Below are 25,192 nucleotides of genomic sequence, written 5' to 3'. Positions count from 1 at the left end.
GGCTACCTAGTGCAAAATAGAGTGGAGTGTATTTTGCATTGTACCATATACTATTGAAGTAAAAAGTTCTTACATGTTTCCCAATGTCACACTATGGACATTTTGTATGGAGAACACAAAGTCAGCCATTGATGATTATGAACATTCTAACCTTTCAGCTCCACGGCATGCATCGCCCTAAGTATTATGTCAATGTGACATTCTACCACCTCCACCAGAAACCAACCGAATCAACTTTATTTCTCATTATTTCAATTCACAAGATCGAATGGCTTGAGGTCATAATTGAAGTAAGCACACGGCGATTAGAAAGCCTGATTTGCGGAGCCATCTTTCGAATTATTAGGACATGTAAAACAACTTAATCTGTGTTCCAGCTGTGTATTTGATCTGCGCATGTGCCAGCACTGGGTAGCGCAAGCCTCCCTCTTATGAGCAAGTGAAGTGAGTTCGGAAAAACTGAAAGTATGCATCTTATAAAAACACTATATATACAAAAATATGTAGACACCCCTTCAAATTAGTGGATTCTGCTATTTCAGCCACACCCGTTGCTGATAGATGTATAAAATTGAGCACACAGCCATGCATTCTCCATAGCCTAACACTGGCAGTAGAATGACCTTACTGAAGAGCTTAGTGACTTTCAACATGTCGGCATCACAGGATGCCACCTTTCAAACAAGTCAGTTCGTCAAATTTCTGCCCTGCTAGAGCTGCCCAGCTCAACTTTAAGTGCTGTTATTGTGGAATGGAAATGTCTAGGAGCTACAACCGCTAGGCCGCAAAGGGACCGCTGAGTGCTGAAGCGTGTAGCGTGTAAAAATTGTCTGTCCTCGGTTGCCGCACTCACTACTGAGTTCCAAACTTCATCTGGAAGAAACTACAGCACAAGAACTGTTCGTCGGGAGCTTCATGAAATGGGTTTCAATGGCCGAGCACCCGCACACAAGCCTAAGATCAATAATGGAGCATTTTCTAAATTCAAATTGACCCCCTGCAGCTGGACACAAACATTTTATGACATGAATTGAGGACGAAGACAGTATCGCTAAATTTGGTCGAAAATTCTCTGTGCTATACCCAACAGTACCTATCCTGTAACTACCAGTAATGGATAATAAACATATTTGCTTAAATCACATTATCTGGTGTAACAATCTGTAGCTATTAGTGGGACATCAGGGACAAGTCCGAGTCTGTGGGGGTTGTTGGCACTATGTGGGAAAACATTAAATAAATTGTTACTTCAGTAGTACAGTATAATGCAGTCATATTCCCGTATAGACCCCACTGTATCCTGTGCATATGCCAAATAAACGTTGATTTTGATAACATAATATTGATGTAATATGAGTATATTATAGTGTGAAAGTACACACCATTAATTAATTCAACCACTTTTTCTCCTTTGCTTTCCAGGGTTGTGAATCGCCATCAATGCTATGTTGACTACACCTAAATGGGGGGGGTGGGGGTGGAAAGACATTACTACCAAATAAGTCAATACTGTCCTTTACATACATAGGATGTGGTGTCGTTGCTAATGTACCATCCTATGACTTCATGGCCCATAGCTAGTCTACCAATATGTCATGCAGATGAGCCATTGTTAATTTGACTGACCACATTGGATATTCATTCAGATTCAAAGCTATGCAATGTAGGCAAAGGGCTCAACAAGCAAACGGCCTCATATAGCTAACTATAACTATATAGCTAACTATTTTGGTCGATTACAAACCAAATTATTATTGAATCACAAAGCATCGGCAGACTCAACTGCCTTGGTTTCTCAAATGATTGCCTCACCAACTGGTTCACCAACTACTTCTCTGATAGAGTTCAGTGTGTCAAATCGGAGGGCCTGTTGTCCGGACCTCTGGCAGTCTCTCGTCTCTTCTCTGTATACATCAATGATGTTGCTCTTACTGCTGGTGATTCTCTGATCCACCTCTACGCAGACGACACCATTCTGTATACCTCTGGCCCTTCTTTGGACACTGTGCTAACTAACCTCCAGACAAGCTTCAATGCCATTCAACCAATCGCTGCCCGCACCTGCCCGCCTGTCCAGCATCACTATGGACGGTTCTGACTTAGAATATGTGGACAACTACAAATACCTAGGTGTCTGGTTAGACTGTAAACTCTCCTTTCAGACTTTAACATTAAGCATCTCCAATCCCGAATTAAATCTAGAATCGGCTTCCTATTTCGCAACAAAGCATCCTTCACTCATGCTGCCAAACATACCCTCGTAAAACTGACCATCCTACCGATCCTTGACTTTGGAGATGTCATTTATAAAATCGCCTCCAACACTCTACTCAACCAATTGGATGCAGTCTATCACAGTGCCATACGTTTTGTCACCAAAGCCCCATATACTACCCACCATTGCGACCTGTACGCTCTCGTTGGCTGGCCCTCGCTTCATACTCGCCGCCAAACCCACTGGCTTCAGGTCATCTACAAGTCTCTGCTAGGTAAAGCCCCGCCATATCTTAGCTCACTGGTCACCATAGCAGCACCCACCCATAGCATGCGCTCCAGCAGGTATATCTCACTGGTCACTCCCAAAGCCAATTCTTCCGTTGGCTACCTTTCCTTCCAGTTCTCTGCTGCCAATGACTGGAACGAACTGCAAAAATCACTGAAGCTGGAGACTCATATCTCCCTCACTGGCATTAAGCACCAGGTGTCAGAGCAGCTCACAGACCACTGCACCTGTACATAGCTCATCTGTAAATAGCCCATCCAACTACCTCATCCCCATACTGTATATATATATATATATATTTATCTTGCTCCTTTGCACCCCAGTATCTCTACTTGTACATTCATCTTCTGCACATCTACCATTCCAGTGTTTAATTGCTATATTGTAATTACTTTGCCACCGTGGCCTATTTATTTCCTTACCTCCCTTATCCTACCTCATTTGCACACACTGTATATATACTTTTTTTACTGTATTATTGATTGTATGTTTGTTTATTCCATGTGTAACTCTGTATTGTTGTATGTGTCGAACTGCTTTGATTTATCTTGGCCAGGTCGCAGTTGTAAATGAGAACTTGTTCTCACCTAGCCTACCTGGTTAAATATATATATATATATATATATATATTATTTTTTTTTAAATAAGAAAAAATTCAAGAGTATTTCTTACCTCTCTTTTGGTATTATTTTGTACCACAACCATAACTTCTACAACCTCAGGTTCCCTCGAAATGAGAATGTGTCCACCAGTATCTCCCTGAGAAATACATGTTTGTGTGATGTTTGCATAGATTCAATGGAATTTGACCAATATCAATGGAAATGCCATTGAGATGCATGGACGAAAGATCCTGAAACTTCTCATTGCCCCCCAGCAAAATGTGCCTACATTCAGGCTATTGTTTATACATGGAGTGTATAAAACATTAAGGACACTTTCTCTTTCCATGACAGAGACTGACCAGGTGAAAGCTATGATCCCTTATTGGTCACTTGTATGTGTGCCATTCGGAGGGTGAAGGGGCAAGAGAAACGCTTTAACTGCCTTTGAACGGGGTATGGTAGAAGAAAAAATGAAAAAAAAAAACTTCAACCTTTAAAAATTAATTCCAATCTTTATCAGGTTTCTGGATTGGTCTTGGGCAATCTTTTTCTCACTTCTTTTTTGGGGTTGAGTTGATTCAGATCCAAGAATGATGCTTGTTTCTGTCGACATTTTCTGAAAATGTTGTCCCTTCTACCAAAACAGTTTATCTGCAAACAAACAAGCTAACGGGTTGGCTTTGTCTGCTTTGTGTTTGTTTCTGTCACGATCATCGTAGTGAGGAGACCAAAGCGCAGCGTGATGTGAATACATCTTTTTAATGAAAGACGAAAAAACACGAAGTAGACTTAAACAAACAAAATAACAATAACAAAATGAACGTGACCGCTATCAAAACTGAGTGCAAACATGCAACGTCACATAGACAATAACCCACAAAATACCCAAAGAAGATGGCTGCCTAAATATGGTTCCCAATCAGAGACAACGATAAACAGCTGCCTCTAATTGAGAACCAATCTAGGCAACCATAGACATACACAGACACTGTTACGAATCCCTTTTGGCCCGACAATCTAGGGGGGATGTTAATGAGACCCGTAACATAACTCATACAAATTCTAATAGTGACAAAGTAAAAGAGAGAACGAAATAACTACGACAACGAAAATCTACCGTCAAACTCAGGGTTTATTAATAAACACACAGTAATGGGGGGAGCAGGAAAAGGGGCTGAGCTGGACCCAAGTAAAAAAACAATAAGTATTCAAAAACACCCCTAAGCTAGACTAGCCCACGTTAACAACAGCTAACTAACTAACCAAAAATACAGTGGGTGGTCCGCCCAGTTCTAACTAGTGTATTTAACAAATTTTACCTACGGGTAGTGTATGCCCATGGGCGACTTGTCTTGGTTCCCCCTTTTCCCACCAACAAACAAACAAATACCATAACCAAAAACAATACTCACAGGTGATGACAAAGTGCTATGGAGGTGCTCAAACAAAAGAGAGGTCAATACACAAAGAGAGAGTTAAACAGAGAGACCTACAGACATGGCATTTACAGAGAGATTGAGCTCCACAGCAAACAAGTGACAGGGTTTTTAAACAAAGGGAAAGGAACGGTGATTGGGTAGGAAACAGGAGCTGTGTCTTCTGATGGATGATTGGTGACTGATTGGGGCGTGATGATTTTCACCTGTGAGGGGAGAAGGAGAGAAAATAAACACACACACAGGATACACACACAGGATACTTGTATCTGTAACAGACACCTAGATGGTAAACAACCCCATAAACCTACAAAACCCATAGACAGTGAAAAAACACATACATCACCCATGTCACACCCTGACCTAACCAAAATATATAAAGAAAACAAAGAATACTCAGGTCAGGGCGTTACAGTTTCTTGCAAATTACTTCCTCTCCAGTGCCGGGGCAATGCCTCAGCAAGGGTTGTTTGAGTAGGTGGGATATCGTTCAAAGACACACCTTGCCCAGATGGCCAGCCCAAGTCGGCTCAGGGCTCAACCCACTTTGTTGAAAGTGAAAAAGCAACACAAGAGGTGGGGCAGCATGGGGCTCCCAACGACCTGCGGATTCCTGCTTTAAAGGGAAAAATGTAGAGAAAAAGATTGCTGTTTTATAGCTCAGCTCATGCTATTGTTCACATTTTACCTGAGAAAAGATTTTGCAGTTTTAAAATAAATATCCTGCAATTCTACACATTTTGCTATCATATGATATCTGGGGGGGCCCTACCTCCAACCCTGACACCACACCACTTTTGCACAACATTTTGTACAGGCTACTACTTCATGCTGAATGCAAAGGTCCTCTGCTGTGATAACATGATATTATGTGTGCGTTTGGCTTGATTGCATTTTTTAAATATTTTTTTAATTTAACCAGGCAAGTCAGTTAAGAACAAATTCTTATTTACAGTGATGGCCTACTGGGGAACAGTGGGTTAACTGCCTTGTTCAGAGGCAGAACAACAGATTTGTACCTTGTCCACTCGGGGATTCGATCAAGCAATGTTTTGGTTACTGGACCAACACTCTTACCACTAGGCTATCTGCCGCCCCTTTACCCTTGACAGCTTCATCTCTCCAGTGGCCACTTGAATAACCCATTCATCTCACTGCATAACCATGAACATTCCAGAGCAAACACCCAGCAACATCTCCCTGACATGTATCACTATTATTCTCATTCTTGTCTTCCTTTTATTTGACAGTGTCTGAGTAGGAGTTTACGTATATTCTCCTCCTGTCGCTATCTCTCGTTCTTTTCTGGACAGGCTGAATTGAAAAGCTCCGTTGGGTATTGGTCTCAGAGGGGACTCGGCTTGTTCCCCTGTCTCTCTATCTATTTTATCTGGGCTTCACTGGCTATTACCACTGCAGTTCCTTCTCGTCCTATTTCCTACACCCACCCTTCTCACCTTCCTGGTCCCTGGTAGTTGTAGTTTGACTAAAAGGGCTTTGTAAGTTAAACTGATTCTATCCTTCTGATGTATTATCATTGTCAAGGCTAACCAAATTGCAGCCACATTTGAAAAGAGTTGGCCAAAGTAGAAAAACAAAGCTGGCTGCTCTCTGTATTCATGCAGGACGTTTAAGGAAATATATAGACAGTAGCTATGATTGGCTTGTTGAGGTCTATGTTTATACAGCCTCTCCTAGTCCATAAGCTTATAAGGATATATGTTTGACCAATTTTTGTTACATTTTCCCCTTTTCTGCAAAATTGCACTGTATATTGTAATTTTATATTTTCTATCATTGCAGCTGAGAACAGTGTGTGCATGTTTTACAGACTGTTTTGAGCACAGCACAAGTCTTCTTCGTAGCACACACAGGCATATACTGGACTGGTGCTTTTCACATGTGACTTCCATGGATTTAATTTGCTGAGATAAGGAAATAGAAAATTACAGTTTTGCTAGCACTTCACTTCTGCTAGAGTTGTTTGCATATTTATGACTGCCGGTAGCTTTGCTCAGAGACAAGCCAGATGACTCTGAAGCACAGAATCAGTCAGCAAGCAGGTGAATGACAGTAGTGAGTAATTGGCAGTTAGCGTATTGCATAATTTATGTGAAATAAAAGTACCTTTTTAGCCACAGGTTATATTATACAATACATCCAGGAATTCATAAAAACGTGGTCTACACAATTTCTGAGCACTTTTTATAGTCTCTGTATTTGTCATATAATATACTTCCCATAATGCCTGTATCCTATCTTCAAATATTTTGGATTTATATAAATGTAGTAAAGCAAGGTGATGTTTGTGAACTATTGATTCCTGATCGAATATGACAGGTTATCTTACATGTGTGAGGAGCCCTCCTCTCAGAATAAATACGTTACTCTGTGTATGTGTGTGTGTGTGCGTGTGTGCGTGCGTGTGTGTGATGCAGAGGGATATATCACTGTTCCACCCTGATGCGCATGGGAACAGCAGGCATTTCAGGGTAGTGTTTTCTAGCACCACTGGAGCCCTAAATTTGATTATTTTTTGAATTCACAAGTGCTGTGGAGTTTGCAAGAGGCCCCCTTCAAAGCCTTCCTGTAGTGTGATGTAGTATAGTGTGGTGCTTCTATTCTACTGACTGTGTGCAGGATATGTCCATCACCACATCTCACACTGGCCTCTGACACCTCATTTCCCCATCTCTTACAGACTGTGTGGTGCTATGTGTGGTTGCATCCTGGCTTCCCAATGTCCAATTAGCTATGCAGTTTTACACATTCATGAAAAATTCCACCCACACACACACACACACACACACACACACACACACACACACACACACACACACACACACACACACACACACACACACACACACACACACACACACACACACACACACACACACACACACACACACACACACACCTATGATGGTTGTGTAGCAGTGTAAGCCCCAGCGGTGTAAGGGAGAAAACACAGAAGCACCTATCACATCTCTCAGAGATTAAATGACAGTGTCACAGTGAAACATTGGCTCTGATAATAGGACAATAGAGCCAGTTTCAATTATGGTCTTTCTCTAGAGAGGACTGCAAGAAATGAATTACCTCTGGAAGGACAGTTTTATTTTTTCAATCAGTTTATTCTTGGTGACATTTAAATCTTTATTTCTTTAGACTCCTTGGGGCTTAAACACTCAATAGCTAGCCTCCTCTTATCAAGATAGGCTTTTGTTAGCTGTGTGTGACTGAAATCGCTCAGGTATCTCAAATGTGAGTTTCAGACCACATCAGAAGTACCAGAATAATACACCATGAACCACATACTGTTGTTTGCAAAGGACTTGTTTTTAGCATGACATGAATACCTGTATCATTGTGAATAGCGAATGTTGTTTTAATATATGTGATGGCTGGGTCTTATCAACATGTTTATTTCACCCCTGCTGGTAATGCTTTGTTGTAGTGATTGAGAGAATGAGAGGTTTGAGATGGCCTGTCCTGTGTGAAGCCTGTCTCCTCTCCTCTCCATGCCAGAGTGAGGACTCTCAGTTTTGTCAGCTCTCTCTCCAGCTTCCCATCTCATCTCAGCCAGCCTGCCAGCTGCTCTTTCCTCAGTCCTCCACAGCCCTTATCTAGCTCTTCCCAAATGTGTCTCTGTGGTGCTGTTGGCTTGACTGCCTGTCTGTGTGACCTGGCTCAGACATGGCCCCGCCTCAGTAGAACAACACAGCCAGTTTACAAGTGATTATCAGCCCAGCCGTATGGAACACATCCAAAGGCCTTTGGTGTAAATTATGTAGAGTCCATGCTGGAAGTCTGAGAGACTGTCTGTCCCAGGGTCTGGAGGGAGGGAGCTGGTCCCCCTGTGATGCCCGTGATTAACTTTGCAAAATGGCGCCGACAGAGATGGCCACCTTGCTTCTAGTCTTTAGGAAACTATGCAGTATTGCGTTTTTTTTAATGTATTATGTCTTACATTGTTACTCCAGGAAATCTTAAGTCTTATTACATACAGCCGGGAAGAACTATTGGATATAAGAGCGATGTCAACTTACCAACATTATGACCAGGAATACGACTTTCCGAAAGTGGATTCTCTGTTTGGACCACCACCCAGGACAATGGATCTAATCCCAGAAGCCGAGCCAAAACAACGGCGGTGCAAGTATACTACTCACCAATGTCCAGTCTCTTGACAACAAGGTAGACAAAATTCGAGCAAGGGTTGCCCTCCAGAGAGACATCAGAGATTGTAACATTCTCTATTTCACGGAAACATGGCTCTCTCGGAATATGTTTTCGGAATCGGTTCAGCCACCGGGCCTCTCCATGCATCACGCCGACAGAGATAAACACCTTTCTGGGAAGAGGAAGGGCGGGGGTGTATGCGTCATGATTAACGACTCATGGTGTAATTATAACAACATACAGGAACTCAAGTCATTCTGCTCACCCAACCTAGAATTCCTTACAATCAACTGAGGGCCAAGAGAATTCTCGTCAGTTATCGTCACAGCTGTGTACATTCCCCCTCAAGCAGACACCACAACGGCCCTCAAGAACTTCACTGGACTCTATGTAAACTGGAAACCATATATCCTGAGGCTGCATTTATTGTAGCTGGGGATTTTAAGAAAGCAAATTTGAGAACAAGGCTACCTAAATTCTATCTGCATAATGATTGCAGTAATAGCGGGGTAATACACTCGATCACTGCTATTTTAACTTCCGCAATGCATACAATGCCCTCCCCCGCCCTCCTTTCGGCAAATCAGACCACGACGCCATCTTGCTCCTACCGTTTTATAGGCAGAAACTCAAACAGGATGTACCAGTGACTAGAAACATTCAATGCTGGTCTGACCAATCGGAATCCAATATTTTTTTGATCACGCAGACTGGGATATGTTCTGGTCAGCCTCAGAGAACAACATCAATCTATACGCTGACTTGGTGAGTGAGTTTATAAGGAAGTGCATTGGAGATGTTGTACCCACTGTGATTATTAAAACCTACCCTAACCAGAAACCGTGGATGGATGGCAGCATTCGCGCAACACTGAAATCGCGAACCACCGCTTTCAACCTTGGAAAGAGGTTTGGGAATATTGCTCAATATAAACAGTGTAGTTATTCTCTCCGCAAGGCAATCAAACAAACAGAATGCCGGCACAGGGACAGAGTGGAGTTGCAATTCAAAGGCTCAGACACGAGACGTATGTAGCAGGGTCTACAGGAAATCATGGACTGCAAAAAGAAAACCAGCCACGTCACGGACACCGACGTCACGCTTCCAGACAAAGTAAACACCTTCTTTGCCCGCTTTGAGGATAACACAGTGCCACTGCTGCAGCCCGCTAACAAGGACTGCGCCCCTCCCATCTCCTTCTCTGTAGCCTCAAGCTCATTAGCATAACGCAACGTTAACTATTCATGAAAATCGCAAATGAAATGAAATAAATATATTTGCTCTCAAGCTTAGACTTTTGTTAACAACACTGTCATCTCTGATTTTCAATAAATGCTATTGAACTATAGCTAAACAAGCATTTGTGTAAGAGTATTGATAGCTAGCATAGCTATGAGCCTAGAATTCAGCCAGCAACATTTTCACAAAAACAAGAAAAGCATTCAAATAAAATAATTTACCTTTGAAGAACTTCAGATGTTTTCAATGAGGAGACTCTCAGTTAGATAGCAAATGTTCAGTTTTTCCTGAAAGATTCTTTGTGTAGGAGAAATCGCTCCGTTTTGTACATCACGTTTTGCTACCAAAAAAAAACAAAAATTCAGTCACCAAAACGCCTAACTTTTTTCCAAATTAACTCCATAATATCGACTGAAACATGGCAAACATTGTTTAGAATCAATCCTCAAGGTGTTTTTCACATATCTCTTCATTGATATATCGTTCGTGGAAGTCTGCTTTCTCCTCTCAATCACATGGAAAAATACTTACAGCTGAAGTTTACGCACCAATTTCGACGCAGGACACCGGTCGGACACCTGGTAAATGTGGTCTCTTATGGTCAATCTTCCAATGATATGCCTACAAATACGTCACAATGCTGCAGACACCTTGGGGAAACCGCAGATATTGTAGGCTCGTTCAGGGCGCATTCACAGCCATATAAGGAGACATTAGAAAACAGCGCTTCAAAAATTTTGCTCATTTCCTGTATGAAGTTTCATCTTGGTTTCGCCTGTAGCATCAGTTCTGTGGCACTCACAGATAATATCTTTGCAGTTTTGGAAACGTCAGAGTGTTTTCTTTCCAAAGCTGTCAATTATATGCATAGTCAAGCATCTTTTCGTGACAAAACATCTTGTTTAAAACGGGAAAGTTTTTTATCCAAAAATGAAATACTGCCCCTAGAGTTCCAAGAGGTTAACCCTCGCAAGGCTGCTGGCCCAGACGGCATCCATAGCCACGTACTCAGAGCATGCACAGACCAGCTGGCTGGTGTGTTTACGGACATATTTAATCACTCCCTATACCAGTCTGCTGTCCCCACATGCTTCAAGATCGCCACCATTGTTCCTGTACCCAAGAAGGCTAAGATAACTGAACTAAATGTGATAACTAAACTACTCTGTGCAATTGGGTTCTGGACTTTCTGACGGGCCGCCCCCAGGTGGTGAAGGTAGGAAACAACATCTCCACTTTGCTGACCCTCAACACTGGGGCCCCACAAGGATGTGTGCTCAGCCCCCTCCTGTACTCCCTGTTCACCCCCGACTGCGTGGCCATGCACGTCTCCAACTCAATCATCAAGTTTGCAGATGACACAACAGTAGTGGGCTTGATTACCAACAACAACGAGACAGCCTACAGTGAGGAGGTGAGGGCACTTGGTGTGTGGTGTCAGGAAAACAACCTCACACTCAACGTCAACAAAACAAAGGAGATGCTCGTGGATTTCAGGAAACAGCAAGGGAGCACCCCCTATCCACATCGAAGGGTCAGCAGTGGAGAAGGTGGAAAGTTAAGTTCCTCGGCGCACACATCACTGACAAACTGTAATGGTCCACCCACACAGACAGTGTGGTGAAGAAGGCGCAACAGAGCCTCTTCAACATCAGGAGGCTGAAGAAATGTGGCTTGTCACCCAAAACCCTGACAAACTTTTACAGGTGCACAATCGAGAGCATCCTGTCGAGCTGTATCACAGCCTGGTACGGCAACGGTACCGCCCTCAACCGCAAGGCTCCACAGAGGGTGGTGCGGTCTGCACAACGCATAAGCGGGGTCAAACTACCTGCCCTCCATGACACCTACAGCACCCGATGTCACAGGAAGGCGAAAAAGATCATCAAGGACAAAAACCACCCGAGCCACTGCCTGTTCACACGGCTAACATCCAGAAGGTGAGGCCAGTACAAGTGCATCAAAGCTGGGACCGAGAGACTGAAAAACAGCTTCTATCTCATGGCCATCAGACTGCTAAACAGACGACATTGAGACCTAATCACTGGCCACTTTAATAAAGGGGTCACTAGTCATTTTAAACAATGCCACTTTAAATAATGTCACTTTAATAATGTTTACATATCTTACATTACTCATATCGTATGTATATACTGCATTTTATAACATCTATTACATCTTGCCTATGCTGCTCGGCCATCGCTTATCCATATATTTATATGTACATAATCTCAGTCACCTCTTTTGATTTGTGTGTATTAGGTAGTTGTTGGGGAATTGTTAGATTACTTGTTAGATATTACTGCACTGTCGGAACTAGAAGCACAAGCATTTCACTACACTCACATTAACATCTGCTGACCATGTGTATGTGACCAATAAAATTGATTTTGATTTGATAACAGACAGAAGTTTTGAGGAATAATCCTAGATGGATCTCTCTTCGTGTATCTTTAATTCATTAGGACATTGGACCAGTATCTCTCACAAATGTTTACTACTTTGTATTATTTATTTGTTCATATTTTTATAAAGTGTACTGTACTGTTGAGGAATTCTTGCAAGTAGACTTTTTCACTGTACACATTACACCCTGTATCCTGTGCACGTGACAAATCAACTTTGATTTGATTTGACATGGGTCAAGTGCAACAGTAGCAACACATCAGCAGAGCCTGGACTGTAACAATGGAACTGTACATGCAGTGTTACAGCAAGCCATCTATTGATAAATAGAAAATAAAATAGTATTTTCAGCCTTCCTATCCTGCCCCGACCATCCATGAGAACTAGTGGTTTATTGGCCAAATGAAGTAAGGTACAGTATCTCCTTTACCAGTCATTTGTTTTAGCTAATCTCTGTTTTAAATGGCATGTAAATGGCATGTCATAGAAGTGTCCAGACACTTTTTGTTGTTGTTGCTATTTCACTTGGTTTTGAGAAACTTACCCCACCAGCAATATATGTGTGTGCTTTCTCATTTCTCATATCACCACAATTGGAACGAGAAAGAATGTGCATGCTGGCACATGGAAAAACATCGCTCGACTCCAACAAAGTGGAATTTGACGTTGTGGATAAAGTTCGGAATTACACATTTTCATGTGTACAACATCTAAAGACCTGCATCACTATACTGAGAGCTTTGCCGTTTCTAAAAGGACGTATTTGGGTGTTTTTGGAGCTTTTGTTAATGTTTTTCCGTAGCCCCCATACTGCAGAACAATGAGGAAGTCTATTGCTGGTGGGGTAATTTTCTCAAAACCATGTGAAATCGCAAAAAAAAGTGTCTGGACACTTCTGTAAAATGCCGTATACATTTACATCTGAAAAGAGATTTGGGAAAAAAAAGTGAACTTGTCCTTTAAGTGTACTTTATTTAATTAAATGCATCGCATTCTGACAGCTTACATGGTCTGTCGATTATTAGCACATAACACACGCATGCACACACACACACGGACACTTTCACGCTTTTAGCTATATAGCGACGTTCCTATTCAGTGACTCACAGTGAGTGTTACAATGGTGTAAACTAATGTTCTTTCAGGCTTATTTACCCTCACCTGCATGGTAGACCTCCCCCACCAGTCTGTCCAGTGTTAATATCCCCTGACAAGCTGCTCACCAGGACTCATTTCACAGTAGCTGTTGCCATTTGTTTCCACTGCTCGTATGAACAAGGTGGTGTCATCAAAGTCAAAGGGCCAAAATAATATGTGCATGTAGCTATATGAATTTCCCTTTTCCTCCATATTTCCTATTTATTCACAATCTCTCTTCTCCTCCCATATCCTCCCCTCTCCTATCTTATCTATTTTTCTACGGGCTTCATTACTCAAAAATGTTTCTCTCTGCTCTTTTTATTGTAGTCTGATTTTTTTGATTGACAAAATTGCTAAATTGCTGAATGTCTGTGTGTTAATGATAAGCTCAGAGAACAAAGAAAACTGTTATCTGGCATCATATCTTCCTGATATCTCAGAAGCTGGCGTGCTACTGTATATTCAAAGGAAAATGAAACCTCGTAAAGTCCTTAATTTTCACAGCCACCTTTGATATGCCATAGAGAGGGCAATATTTGACATCTCTATATCAAAAACCTGAAATCATCTTCTGTTCCTGTGCAGAATAATTTGCGGAGAGAATTATTAATTTTTTATTCTTTCAGTGTTTAAGTTCACCCTTTTGGAACCCTTTTTTTCTAAAAGTTTAGCTTGCCATATCCTGCTGCTCCTCAGTCACTTTTATTAGTTTGACTTGACTTCAGTGATCACCAACCGGTCGATTGCATTGACCCACTTTTTTTTCTTGCACTGGCTCTATGTACACTGTTATTGATATTCCATTCACCCAGCTCAATATAACATTGACAGGTTTAGGCTACTACATGATACTCAAATTTCCCTGCACCCATCATGAGGTTGCCTCAACCGAGCCTATGATTGAAAGTTTTCAACACAGGTGCACAGGTAGAGAGAATTTTGGGTAATCAAGGTGACAGACAGTCACTGCCTTGAAAACTCTTGCCTGCATCTAGCTGATCTAGGGTGAAAACAAATGTGAATTTCTATTGGACCAAGTAAGGTATGTTTATCCCTGTTTCCTTCCGTTTGCATCTGTTTTAAGAAATGTTTTTCAACAGCATCGGTGGAATGAATACACCTCTGATCACACGCAAACAGTTCACTTCCATAGCGGCCACATAAAAACAGCATAATCATTTTGCTCATTGTATATATAATTCCTTCTTGCAACTATCTACACACTCTCCTCCTCCCTTCGCTTGTGGACTTCAGTGCACAACACATCAGCTGTCTGTGACCAGGCGAAAATACTTTTCCAAGCCAAACCTACATATCATGACTGCTAACAGCTAAATACAGCCTACATCGTTGTCACATCATAGTCAACTAGAACTACTACAACTTGTGTTAGTAAACCCGCTGCAATCATATGGACTCATTGATACACCATGATCCATTGGCAGCTATAGAAATTAGCGCATGGAACTCAAACACAGCCTATTAGCCAATGCAGCAGTAGACCAATAACTTCAATTGTCAACTAAATAAAATGCATAGACCTAAAGCTGACAAATAAAATAAGAAAATAAGCTTATAGCTGTGGATTGTTTCAAATCACAAGTGCATAGGCCTATGCCTATGCCTATTTGGGAAGCCAGAAATTTTGGCAGTGCGTGTGCCAATAGGCCTAATAGCTGATTATTGAGTTCCGGCTGTCATTGAAAAGCATCTCAAATGTGTGAAGATAATGTGTCTCGAGTATCATATAAAATGTTGAGACAAGAAGAAGGGGAGGGGCGTGTGGCGAAGATATGGGCATCTCTCTCCAGAATGCTTGCACTCAGCTCTCCAGAATGTACCTCACTGTCTCCCGCCAATTCTTGCACATTCATTGTTTAATTTGTGTTAATCTAATTGCCCTTAGATTGTTTATTTTGATCACATACAGAGACAGAGGGGTGCTGTGCTGTTTTGCTCTCTCGGATGCTTTATCTGAGATTGATGCGTCTCTGTTGGCGTGTGTCTCGGTCAAATAAATTAGAAATGTATTTCAATATTTTATTTGGACGGGCAAGGAGGTACAGTAGGGCGGGCCACCCTTAACCCAGGTCCTGCTTTTACCCCTACCTACTGTATATGTACTATACATATTACCTTATTTACCTCAACTACCTCGTACCCCTACACATTGACTCGTTACCGGTACACCTTGTAAATAACCTTGTTATTGTTATTTTACATTGTTACTATTTCATTTTTTACATTTAAAAAAAAAACTTTTTAACTGCATTTTTGGGAAAGGGCTTGTGAGCATTTCAAAGTAAAGTCAACACCTGTTATTTTCGACGCATGTGACAAGTAACCTTTAATTTGATTTGAAATTGGCATCTGTTTTGTCAGAAGGACTGTGGAGGAGGCAGTTATGTAAGGCAGTTTTCTGTCATGCCATTGCTCTGACAGCACAGCACAGCCCATCTCTCTCCACACTGATTGCTACTCTGTTATGGAATGTGGCACAACTTATTTGGTTGTCATTTTAAATATTTCTACACACTTCTGCTTCATGGAGAAATTGGGTTGAGGTGCGCTCGGACGCAAAAAAAATCACTCATTCACTCTGAGTGAAAAAGAATATGTGAATGGGGAATGAGTGTGAGCCTTACAAAAACCCAGGTTTCAGCACATAAAACGCCTGATCTATTATTAATTGTTTTCCTGATTTATTTTTTGGTGTATACCGTTGACCCCTTTTTCTCCCCAATTTCGTGATATCCAATTGGTAGTTACAGTCTTGTCCCATTTCCGCAACTCCCGTACAGACTCGGAGGAGGCGAAGGTCGAGAGCCATACGTTTTCCGAAACACGACCCTGCCAAGCCGCACTACTTCTTGACACACTGCTCGCTTAAACCGGAAGCCAGCCACACCAATGTGTTGGAGGAAACACCGTACAACTGGTGACCAAAGTCAGCGTACATGCACCTGGCCCACTACAGGAGTCGCTCGAGTACGATGGGACAAGGACATCCCGGTCATCCCTAACTGTAACGGCGTTCTCCGTTTGTTGAAAGAGAGTCGGACCGAAATGCAGCGTGTTGGTTACTCATGTTTTTTAATGAATGAATCGCGGTACATGAAATAACTGATATAAATAAATAACAACAAAACGGAACGTGAAACCTAATTACAGCCTATCTGGTGAAACTACACAGAGACAGGAACAATCACCCACGAAATACACAGTGAAACCCAGGCTACCTAAATACGGTTCCCCATCAGAGACAACAAGAATCACCTGACTCTGATTGAGAACCGCCTCAGGCAGCCAAACCTAAACTAAACACACCCCTAATCAACCACAATCCCAATGCCTACAAAAACCCCAATACGACTACACAATAACATAAACCCATGTCACACCCTGGCCTGACCAACTAATTAACTAAAACACAAAATACTAAGACCAAGGCGTGACACTAACTCTCCCCTAACCCAGACAACGCTGGGCCAATTGTGTGCCACCTCATGGGTCTCCCGGTCGCGGCCAGCTGCGACACAGCCTGGGATCAAACCTGGGTGTGTACTAACGCCTCTATCATTGGGATGCAGTGCTTTAGTCACTCGGGAGGCGTTTTCCTGTTTTCTGAGTCACATTCATAATTGAGAGCATTATATATTTGCTCAGATGTCTTTTCTTGAAGTACAATGCTTGTTGCTTGTTGTTCTTTGTTCATCACAACAATAAAAAAGGGAAATTTATGCTGGAAAGGGTGCCATGTGCCATATGCACTGTAGACAAACTGGCGTCGTTGTCCAAGCAGCATAAAGAGAGCTTTAGAGAGAGTGCATATTTATCTCTTTCAATCTCTCTTTCTTTCTGGCAAGCCTCAAATGAAGGAGATGTTGTTTAGTGCCATTGCGCTTCGTAGACACTGTGTGAAATGTATTGGCCCTGAGCCCTGCCATTTGACACACAAGACATGGCTAACAGATCTGGTGCCATTTCCATTCTCCTCCTGCTCCTGTGTAAAGCTGACCTTTGCTTCCTCCTGGCTATATTTAAACTCTGAGCACCGGAGACTGTCACTGGGAAATTATATTATGAATGCTCTCCATTTGTCTGCCCTGCCGTATATTCTCCTTGCATACAATTATATATATATTCATATTGTACTGTTGCAAACAAGGGCAGTGGTAAACGCCCAAGCCTTCATGTCCAGAGCAGGCACCTGTATTATTCTGTACGTAAATCTGAGAAGCTCCATTTAGTATGATATGTTACATTTCGTATGGTATGTATTAATTTGTGGAAGTCCATCACCCATTTTGTATGATATTTTTTGAATTACAATTTGTATTGTATGTTATGAATTTACAAAACGTATGATATGTTACGAATTCTAGCTAGGTGGCTAACAGTAGCTAGCTTACTAACGTTAGCTAGGCTAGGGGTTAGTTAAGTTTATGTTTAAAAGTTAGGAGTTAGGTTAAAGAGTTAATGTTAGAGTTATGGTTAGGGTTAGCTAACATGCTAAGTAGTTGCATAATAGCTAAAAAATAGTAAGTAGTTGAAAAGTTGCTAATTAGCTAAAATGCTAAAGTTGTCCGTGATGAGATTCAAACTCTCAACATTTGGGTTGCTAGACGTTCATGTTAAACACCCATCCATCCACCCCGACCAACCATCCTACTTTTGTTTTTTCCTGAAGTAACCATCTGTCTTACATAACCATATCAAACAGAACATATGTTAATTTTATGCTTATTATGTTATGTCTAATCTATGAGACCAGGGTGGAGCAGGGTAACAGTTATGTGGAGCTTCCCTCTGAGCTACAGACTCATATATATTACTGTACAGAGCAACTGTGTAACTGTATGGGCAGTACACAGCATGTCAATACAGAGTTGTGAGAAACAGCTAACAGTGCATATCATACCAAGGACCAGAGATTTGTCCTTTTGTAGAAGCACAGTCTATAAAATGTCATGGTTTACAGACATAGATTTAGTCATTAGACGCCACTATTTTTAGTCATAGGAATGTGTCTTGATAGAGCTTATGGAAACACCATTACTTTCTCATAAAATATTGATCCTCTCCCATCTCTCTCTTTGTCTGTGCTGCAGGTCAGATGTGGGTTTCCAGAGGGTCCTACAGGTGGATCTGGAGGTGGACAGCTTCCTGGGTCCACTGGGCAGCCGCTGGATCACGTGGCAGGTTGAGTACCCGGGCAGCCATGCCACCATACAGGAGGCAGAGACAGAGATCCGGCTTGCCCAGAAAGACCTGGGGGCATTGTGCCCCTGGCTATGGTGAGTGGTGTCACTCAGTCAGTCAGTCAAAGTCACTACAACACATAGAGCAGATGGGCTGTGCCAGAGTTCTGAAATTCATTCAAAGTTCCATGGGTTACACAGTGTGCATCCTGCTGTTCAGAACAGTGACAACACTTCCCTTAACAGCATCTTATATTTACTTTTATACCGTAATGTAATTAAAATATATTGAACAAAAATATTATCGCAACATGCAACAATTTCAAAGCTTTTTCTGAGTTATAGTTCATATAAGGACATCAGTCGATTGAAATAAATTCATTAGACCCTAATCTATGGATTTCACATAACTGGGCAGGGGTGCAGCAATGGGTGGGCCTTGAAGGGCATAGGCTCACCTACTGGGGAGCCAGGCACAGCCAATCAGAATGGGTTTTTCCCCACCACTGGGCTTTATTACAGAGAGAAATACTCCTCAGCAGAATTACTCCCCCCCCCCAGACAATCCTGCAGGTGTGGTTGTGAGGCTGGTTGGACATACTGCCAAATTCCCTAAAACTACCTTGAACATTCCGTTCTTTGGCAACAGCTCTGGTGGAAATTACTGCAGTCAACATGCCAATTGCACACTCCCCAAAAACTTGAGACATCTGTGGTATTGTGTTGTGACATTGTGTTGCCTTTTATAGTACCCAGCACAAGGTGCACCTGTGTAATGATCATTTACGTTTAATCAGCTAAATGATATGCCACACCTGTCAGATGGATGGATCATCTTGGCAAAGGAGAAAGGCTCACCAACAGGGATGTAAACAAATTTGTGCACAACATTTTTCAGAAATAAGGTGTTTGTGTCTATGTAACATTTCTGGGATCTTTATTTTCAGCTCATGAAACATAGGACCAACACTTTACATGTTGCGTTTATATTTTTTTCAGTTTAGTTAAATACAAATGTAAGAAGAACAAAGACACATCATTTTTAAAGATAAACAAAATATAGAATGCCATAGGATTACAATCATACTGTACACTATGATTTTGGCGTAATACATTTACTGTATAGTTATCCTACATTACAAAATCAATATTAGATCTGATATAACTATACTGATTTGCAGACCTGTAGCTCCAGTGTTTTGCCTGTGGAGTGTGTGTTTTGGCATGGAGTGGGTACATGTGGACCTCAGCAGGCCCTGTGTCTGGGGCCCAGAGGCTCTCTGTGGCCTGAGGCAAGGCCTGGAGGTGTGTGTCTCTCTTAGGTTGCTATACAGATGAGCCTCTGCTGGGCAGATTCATCAAAGCTACTCTATTTAACTTCACAGAACATCTCACCCCATTTGCCTTGATTTTCAAAAACAGAGTTAGATCGAGAAAATCAACTTAAAGATGCCAGAGAGATCAATTACACCCACTTACAAGCATGACATGTTGCTTGCCAGTGTTGAGTTATGGGATTGTGATGCATCTGTAAGGGCTTCATTTTGTGGTATGCTAAATGAATGTTGTGCACTGTCGGGACCTTCTTAAGGATCTGCCCCATTTTTTCTTTTTTTTGCCTAAAATGACATACCCAATCCTACCTGCCTGAAGCTCAGGCCCTGAAGCAACGATATGCATATTCTTGGTACCATTTGTACCACCAAGTTTGGGAAAATGTGAAAGGTATGTAGGTAAATATAACACAATAGATCTAGTAAAAGACAATATAAAGAAAAAACCAACCGTTTGTTGTATTTTTTTGTACCATCATCTTTGAAATGCAAGAGAAAGGCCATAATGTATTATTCCAGCCACGGTGCAATTCAGAGTTTGGCCACTAGATGGCAGGAGTGCATGTGCAACGTTTTAGAATAATCCAATGGATCATTGTATTTTTGTTCAAAATGTTGTATCAACTGCCCAAATGTGCCTAATTTGTTTATTAATAACTTTTCATATTCAAAATTGTGGACTCTCCTCCAACAATAACATGGTTTTCTTTCACTGTACTAGCTATTGTAAATTCGACAGTGCAGTTAGATTAACAAGAATTTAAGCTTTCTAACCAATATCAGATATGTCTATGTCCTGGGAAATTTTCTTGTTACTTACAACCTCATGCTAATCGCAATAGCCTGCATTAGCTTAACTGTTATTTATAATATATATATATATATATATATGTATAAATGGTTCCATATTAGCAGTTTCTATAGCTACATTATAGGTGGCCGTGGGTGTAAGGCAGCCCTCATTTTTTAAACGTGTTAGGATCCTGTAAACTGTTGCTGAAGCAGCAGCTTCTCTTCCTGGTGTCAACAGACTCATGTCCCGGATAATTGATGCTATGTTTGCAGAGGTACAGTATATTATCCATATTTCCCTTTTCATATTCCTTTTTTCTGATGTGCCAACAAAAGGATAATTGCACCCACACTTTGCATTGACACAAATTGTATAGAGAATGTATCTTTCTCATATCAATATTTCATACCGTCTCTGTGAGCGAACCTTATGTGGGTACCAGAATGAGCATGATACCCACTTACGGCTCAGTCTTTTTTATTTGCAGATAAATTAGCTCATATTTTAGTATAGAGTATTTGCAAACTTGTTAATGAGGGAATACTATTTGAGATGTTTTTGTAGCTGTCAGAAGTGCAGACTGACTTGGGATCTTTGTGAAGTACTGTACACTCCAAGCCTGGGGCGTTGCCAGAATTTTGGAGCCCCATGAAATTAACAACTACCGGGCCCCTAACATAGAAATCAGAATGTTTCAGATTAAAATAACGTACTGAACAATATGTGTTATTAAATGTACAAACTATAAGCCTCTGCTGCTCTATACTACAATTGTACAGATTCTAGTTTCCACCTTCATCCTTTGCCTATATTAATATTACTGCAAAACATTTTGGTTCCTAATGTTAACAAAAGCTGTCTGTGTCTTGAGATTTTTATGATGCTTTATTATAAATAACTACACAATTGGTGACATATTTTTTAATATATGGTATTGTAGTCAGTTTTAATGAAGAAATTACTAATGATCCATGTTTCAGATTAAAGAATGTATTACCAATTCTTATAAACAAGGCTAACCCTCTTCTGCCCTATGCTTAATTCCTAAGTAAATGCCTAAATAGCATACCCCAAATAAAAATCAATCCTGAACTATGTGGGGTGCAGGCATAAATGTGGTACCTACAGAGAACAAGCATCTGTGAAATTACAACTGTAGTGTCAAGACATTATGTGGGCATTCCTGAGTAACTTCAACAGGGGATACACCATAGCAGAAAATACTCTGAAACAGGATAAGGCATTTGTCCTTGTGTTTGTTCCCTGTAAACAAAACTCAGAGGTTACACTGCTCCAATAGCCCAGCGTCAAGCCTTCTTGTGAGCAAACTAATTTATAGTGCCTTTAAAGTTTAATTTTCTAGCTAACTGGTTTTCAATTGAAAGGATGGCATGGCTGTTCAACGTGTCTAGGCACATTGTAGATCTTAGATAGTTCTTTATACGTTTCGGCTTACTGAAGGCACTTTCACCCACAGCAAATGTTACAGACATTCGCAATTCGATGCACACCTCTCCAAAAATGCTCTGTAGCTGTATCGTGTGGATGTCCTTTAGGATCTCTACAGGAGAAAGACCATCTGAAGAAGTGGCACCATATATCGTTTTTAATGTCACACTTCATTTTCAAATCCATCTGTGAGATCTTTGGAGTAATTCTTTCTCAATTTGTTGCAAGATACACACATTTGCTTTTCAGTCATTTTCCTAAATGTAAGTATTGATGAAAACTCCTTGCATATAGCTGCAATCGCATGTCCAAATGACTGATTATACCATCCAGAGCCACATAAAACACTGTTGCAAAATCCAGTGTCTGACTTCTGTTCATTTGCTATGTCATCTTCAGTCTCATCAGGGAAACATTTTCTTTACTTCTGGCGACTCCTCTGTTCACTGTGAAGCTGAGTAGTTACACCCATTTCATTTGCCACCATGGAGGCTTCTGCCAGAAGAGCGTCCCACTGATTACAAAGAGCCTGTATTTCTTCCTGTAGTGCCTTATTAATGTGAGCTGATTCAGTGTCCAGATAAATATTTCCTGACTGAAGAATTAGGCTTCTATTCTCAATACACTGCAAAACTTTTAGCCTTGAAAGACATGAAGTAGTTTTTCAGACCTTTTGCCTCAGATTTGGCTTTGGTTGTCAGGCTGCAGGTAGCAAGAAGCATGTCTAGAGCCTTGATGATAGACTGTAAATTAGTTGACACCGGTCGGACCGCAGCAAAAGCGGTTAAGACAGCAGCCAGTCTTTTCCTTGAGAATGGCCCATTGCTCTGGGCTGGAACTGAACGGATTGTAAAGACGATTCCCACAGCCAAAAAGGTTGATAGTTCTGGGCACGACTGAGCTGCATGTACACCCACAAGATTAGGAGTGTGGGAGGCACAAGGTAAGTATGTGTCCAGTGGATTATTTTGCAGTATGTGTGCTTGAACTTCCTTCACTTTCCATGACATATTTGCACCATTATCATAGCCTTGACCACGGCAATCTGCTATGTCAATACCATGCCCTTCCAATGCACTCAAAATCATTTCAGAAATGTCACTGCCTGACTTTCTAGCAAAGTCTTTAAATTCAAGAAAACATTCAATTATTTCCCAGTCACCTGTTCCCTGAACTTTATCTTTGTGTACATATCTCACCAATAATACATTTTGCTCAGTATGGGAAATGTCTGGATTTGCATCACATATAACGAGTAATAGATTGCATCTTCTCTTTCATAAAGTACTGCTTTCAAAATCCTTTGACCACATATTCCTATGAAGTTGTTTTTGCTCTCAGAGCTGAGGTAATTGAGTCAGTCGTGCTCCTTTCTTTTTGTCTCTGACTTTCTGTAAGTGCACACGTAATAGCGGGTAATAATTTGACAACAGCTCAAGTAAGCCTAGGTAATCTCCATTATGCACATCATCAAGATCATCAGATTATTATTAGATGCTAAATACAGTGTCACATCCAAAATCCTTTCTAGAAGTGCTCTGTTTTTATACATTTCGGACTGGATTTGTTTCTGCAGCTGACTGTCTATACTTGTAGCTGTAGTTACGGTATGCTGCAGATTTTTCCATTTCCGGTAACAGTTCTTGTGAGACACACCATCCTCATGCTCTGGAAGTTTGTCATACATTCTCCACCATTTCACGGATGATATCTTATAGCCATCCTTACCATTCAAAGAACTGGGTGATGGTTTACTTTGCTCATGATAAAAAAGAACACAAGGAATGCAACATAATGCCTTTACACTCTTAGTATAAATAAGCCAGTCTTCACCTTTTCTCTTCCGTTTGCTGACTTACTGTACTGTAAATAGTTGGGTAATGGCTTGCCTTCTGAGTCTGGGGGCATGATTATATACAGTTATGTCTCCTCACCACACCTGTTGGCTAGTATGCAAACAATAGCTTCTCTTTCATGGTCTTGTACTTTCTCTGGCCACAGTGCTGGATCATCTAAAAGCTCATTTTCCTCACTTTGAATCGGTCCAATCTCTTCCTTTCCCTTATTACTTGCTTGTTCAATCTCTTCTGTCACTCCTTCACTGGCACTACTACTACTCCTTAACTCCTCTTCCTCCTTCCTGCTCTCCTCTGCATCAGAGTCTGTCTGACAGCTTTCGGCTGATTCTGCCTACCTGGGGCTCCCTAGGCACTAGAAAGTGAGTAAACAAAGGGAATTGTAGGTTTAATGTTCGCTCCTACGAAGGTTACCATACTAAAAATCTACCACTGAACATTTTAATAGAATACATATCAAATAGAATACGTATTTAAGTGTGTCTAAGTCATCATGTGCCTATCTTTACAATTTAAAAATGGTCTAGTTATTCTGCTGCTGCTACAAAACAACTGCCTCACCTCCAAGGTCCACTGTTTCAACTTCCTGCAGTAGACAGATGTTGGGATCTTTGTCTACAGCAGTAGTAGTAGCATCTACAGTATGGATAGGTAACGTGAACTAACTCACTTTTGTACATCGCGCTGGTCTGTACAATTGACCTTTTTTTGCGCCCAAAAAACGTAATACTTCCAGATCAACTGTAATATCAATACCATTGTAAAGCACAATTTCTCCCATTTCCAACAAAATCTATAACGAGACCTTCATGATTCCCATCTCTGCATGATTCAAGAAGGCAATAAGCTCTGTCGGGTCTTTTTAAAAATGCCGGGTGGGGAAGCGAAACCTATTGCGTGATAGTGAGAAGGAGAGATGTGTGGGGAAACGGCTTTTTTCACTCGATCTGTCCATCTTACCACCTTATAGCCACTAAAATGTAAATTAAGCACTATAAAGAGTTTATATAATGTGTCATTACATACCTATTTGAAGGTTTGTGTC

The 25,192-nt window shown here is 41.2% G+C and overlaps 1 protein-coding gene across 1 annotated transcript in view; it reads left to right on the top strand.

The window, feature by feature from the left end:
• LOC135540599 (transmembrane protein 132C-like) overlaps positions 1–25,192 on the top strand; it is a 113,364-nt gene that overhangs the window by 37,873 nt on the left and 50,299 nt on the right. The window contains 2 exon segments of the mRNA XM_064967099.1: positions 18,626–18,786; positions 18,789–18,811. Of these exon segments, the coding sequence (XP_064823171.1) occupies positions 18,626–18,786; positions 18,789–18,811 (184 nt within the window).

Source organism: Oncorhynchus masou, chromosome 1, assembly GCF_036934945.1.
Source record: "Oncorhynchus masou masou isolate Uvic2021 chromosome 1, UVic_Omas_1.1, whole genome shotgun sequence".
NCBI classification, from domain to species: domain Eukaryota; kingdom Metazoa; phylum Chordata; class Actinopteri; order Salmoniformes; family Salmonidae; genus Oncorhynchus; species Oncorhynchus masou.
Note: the sequence above shows the minus strand (reverse complement) of the source record. Positions and strands in the feature narration are given on the sequence as shown.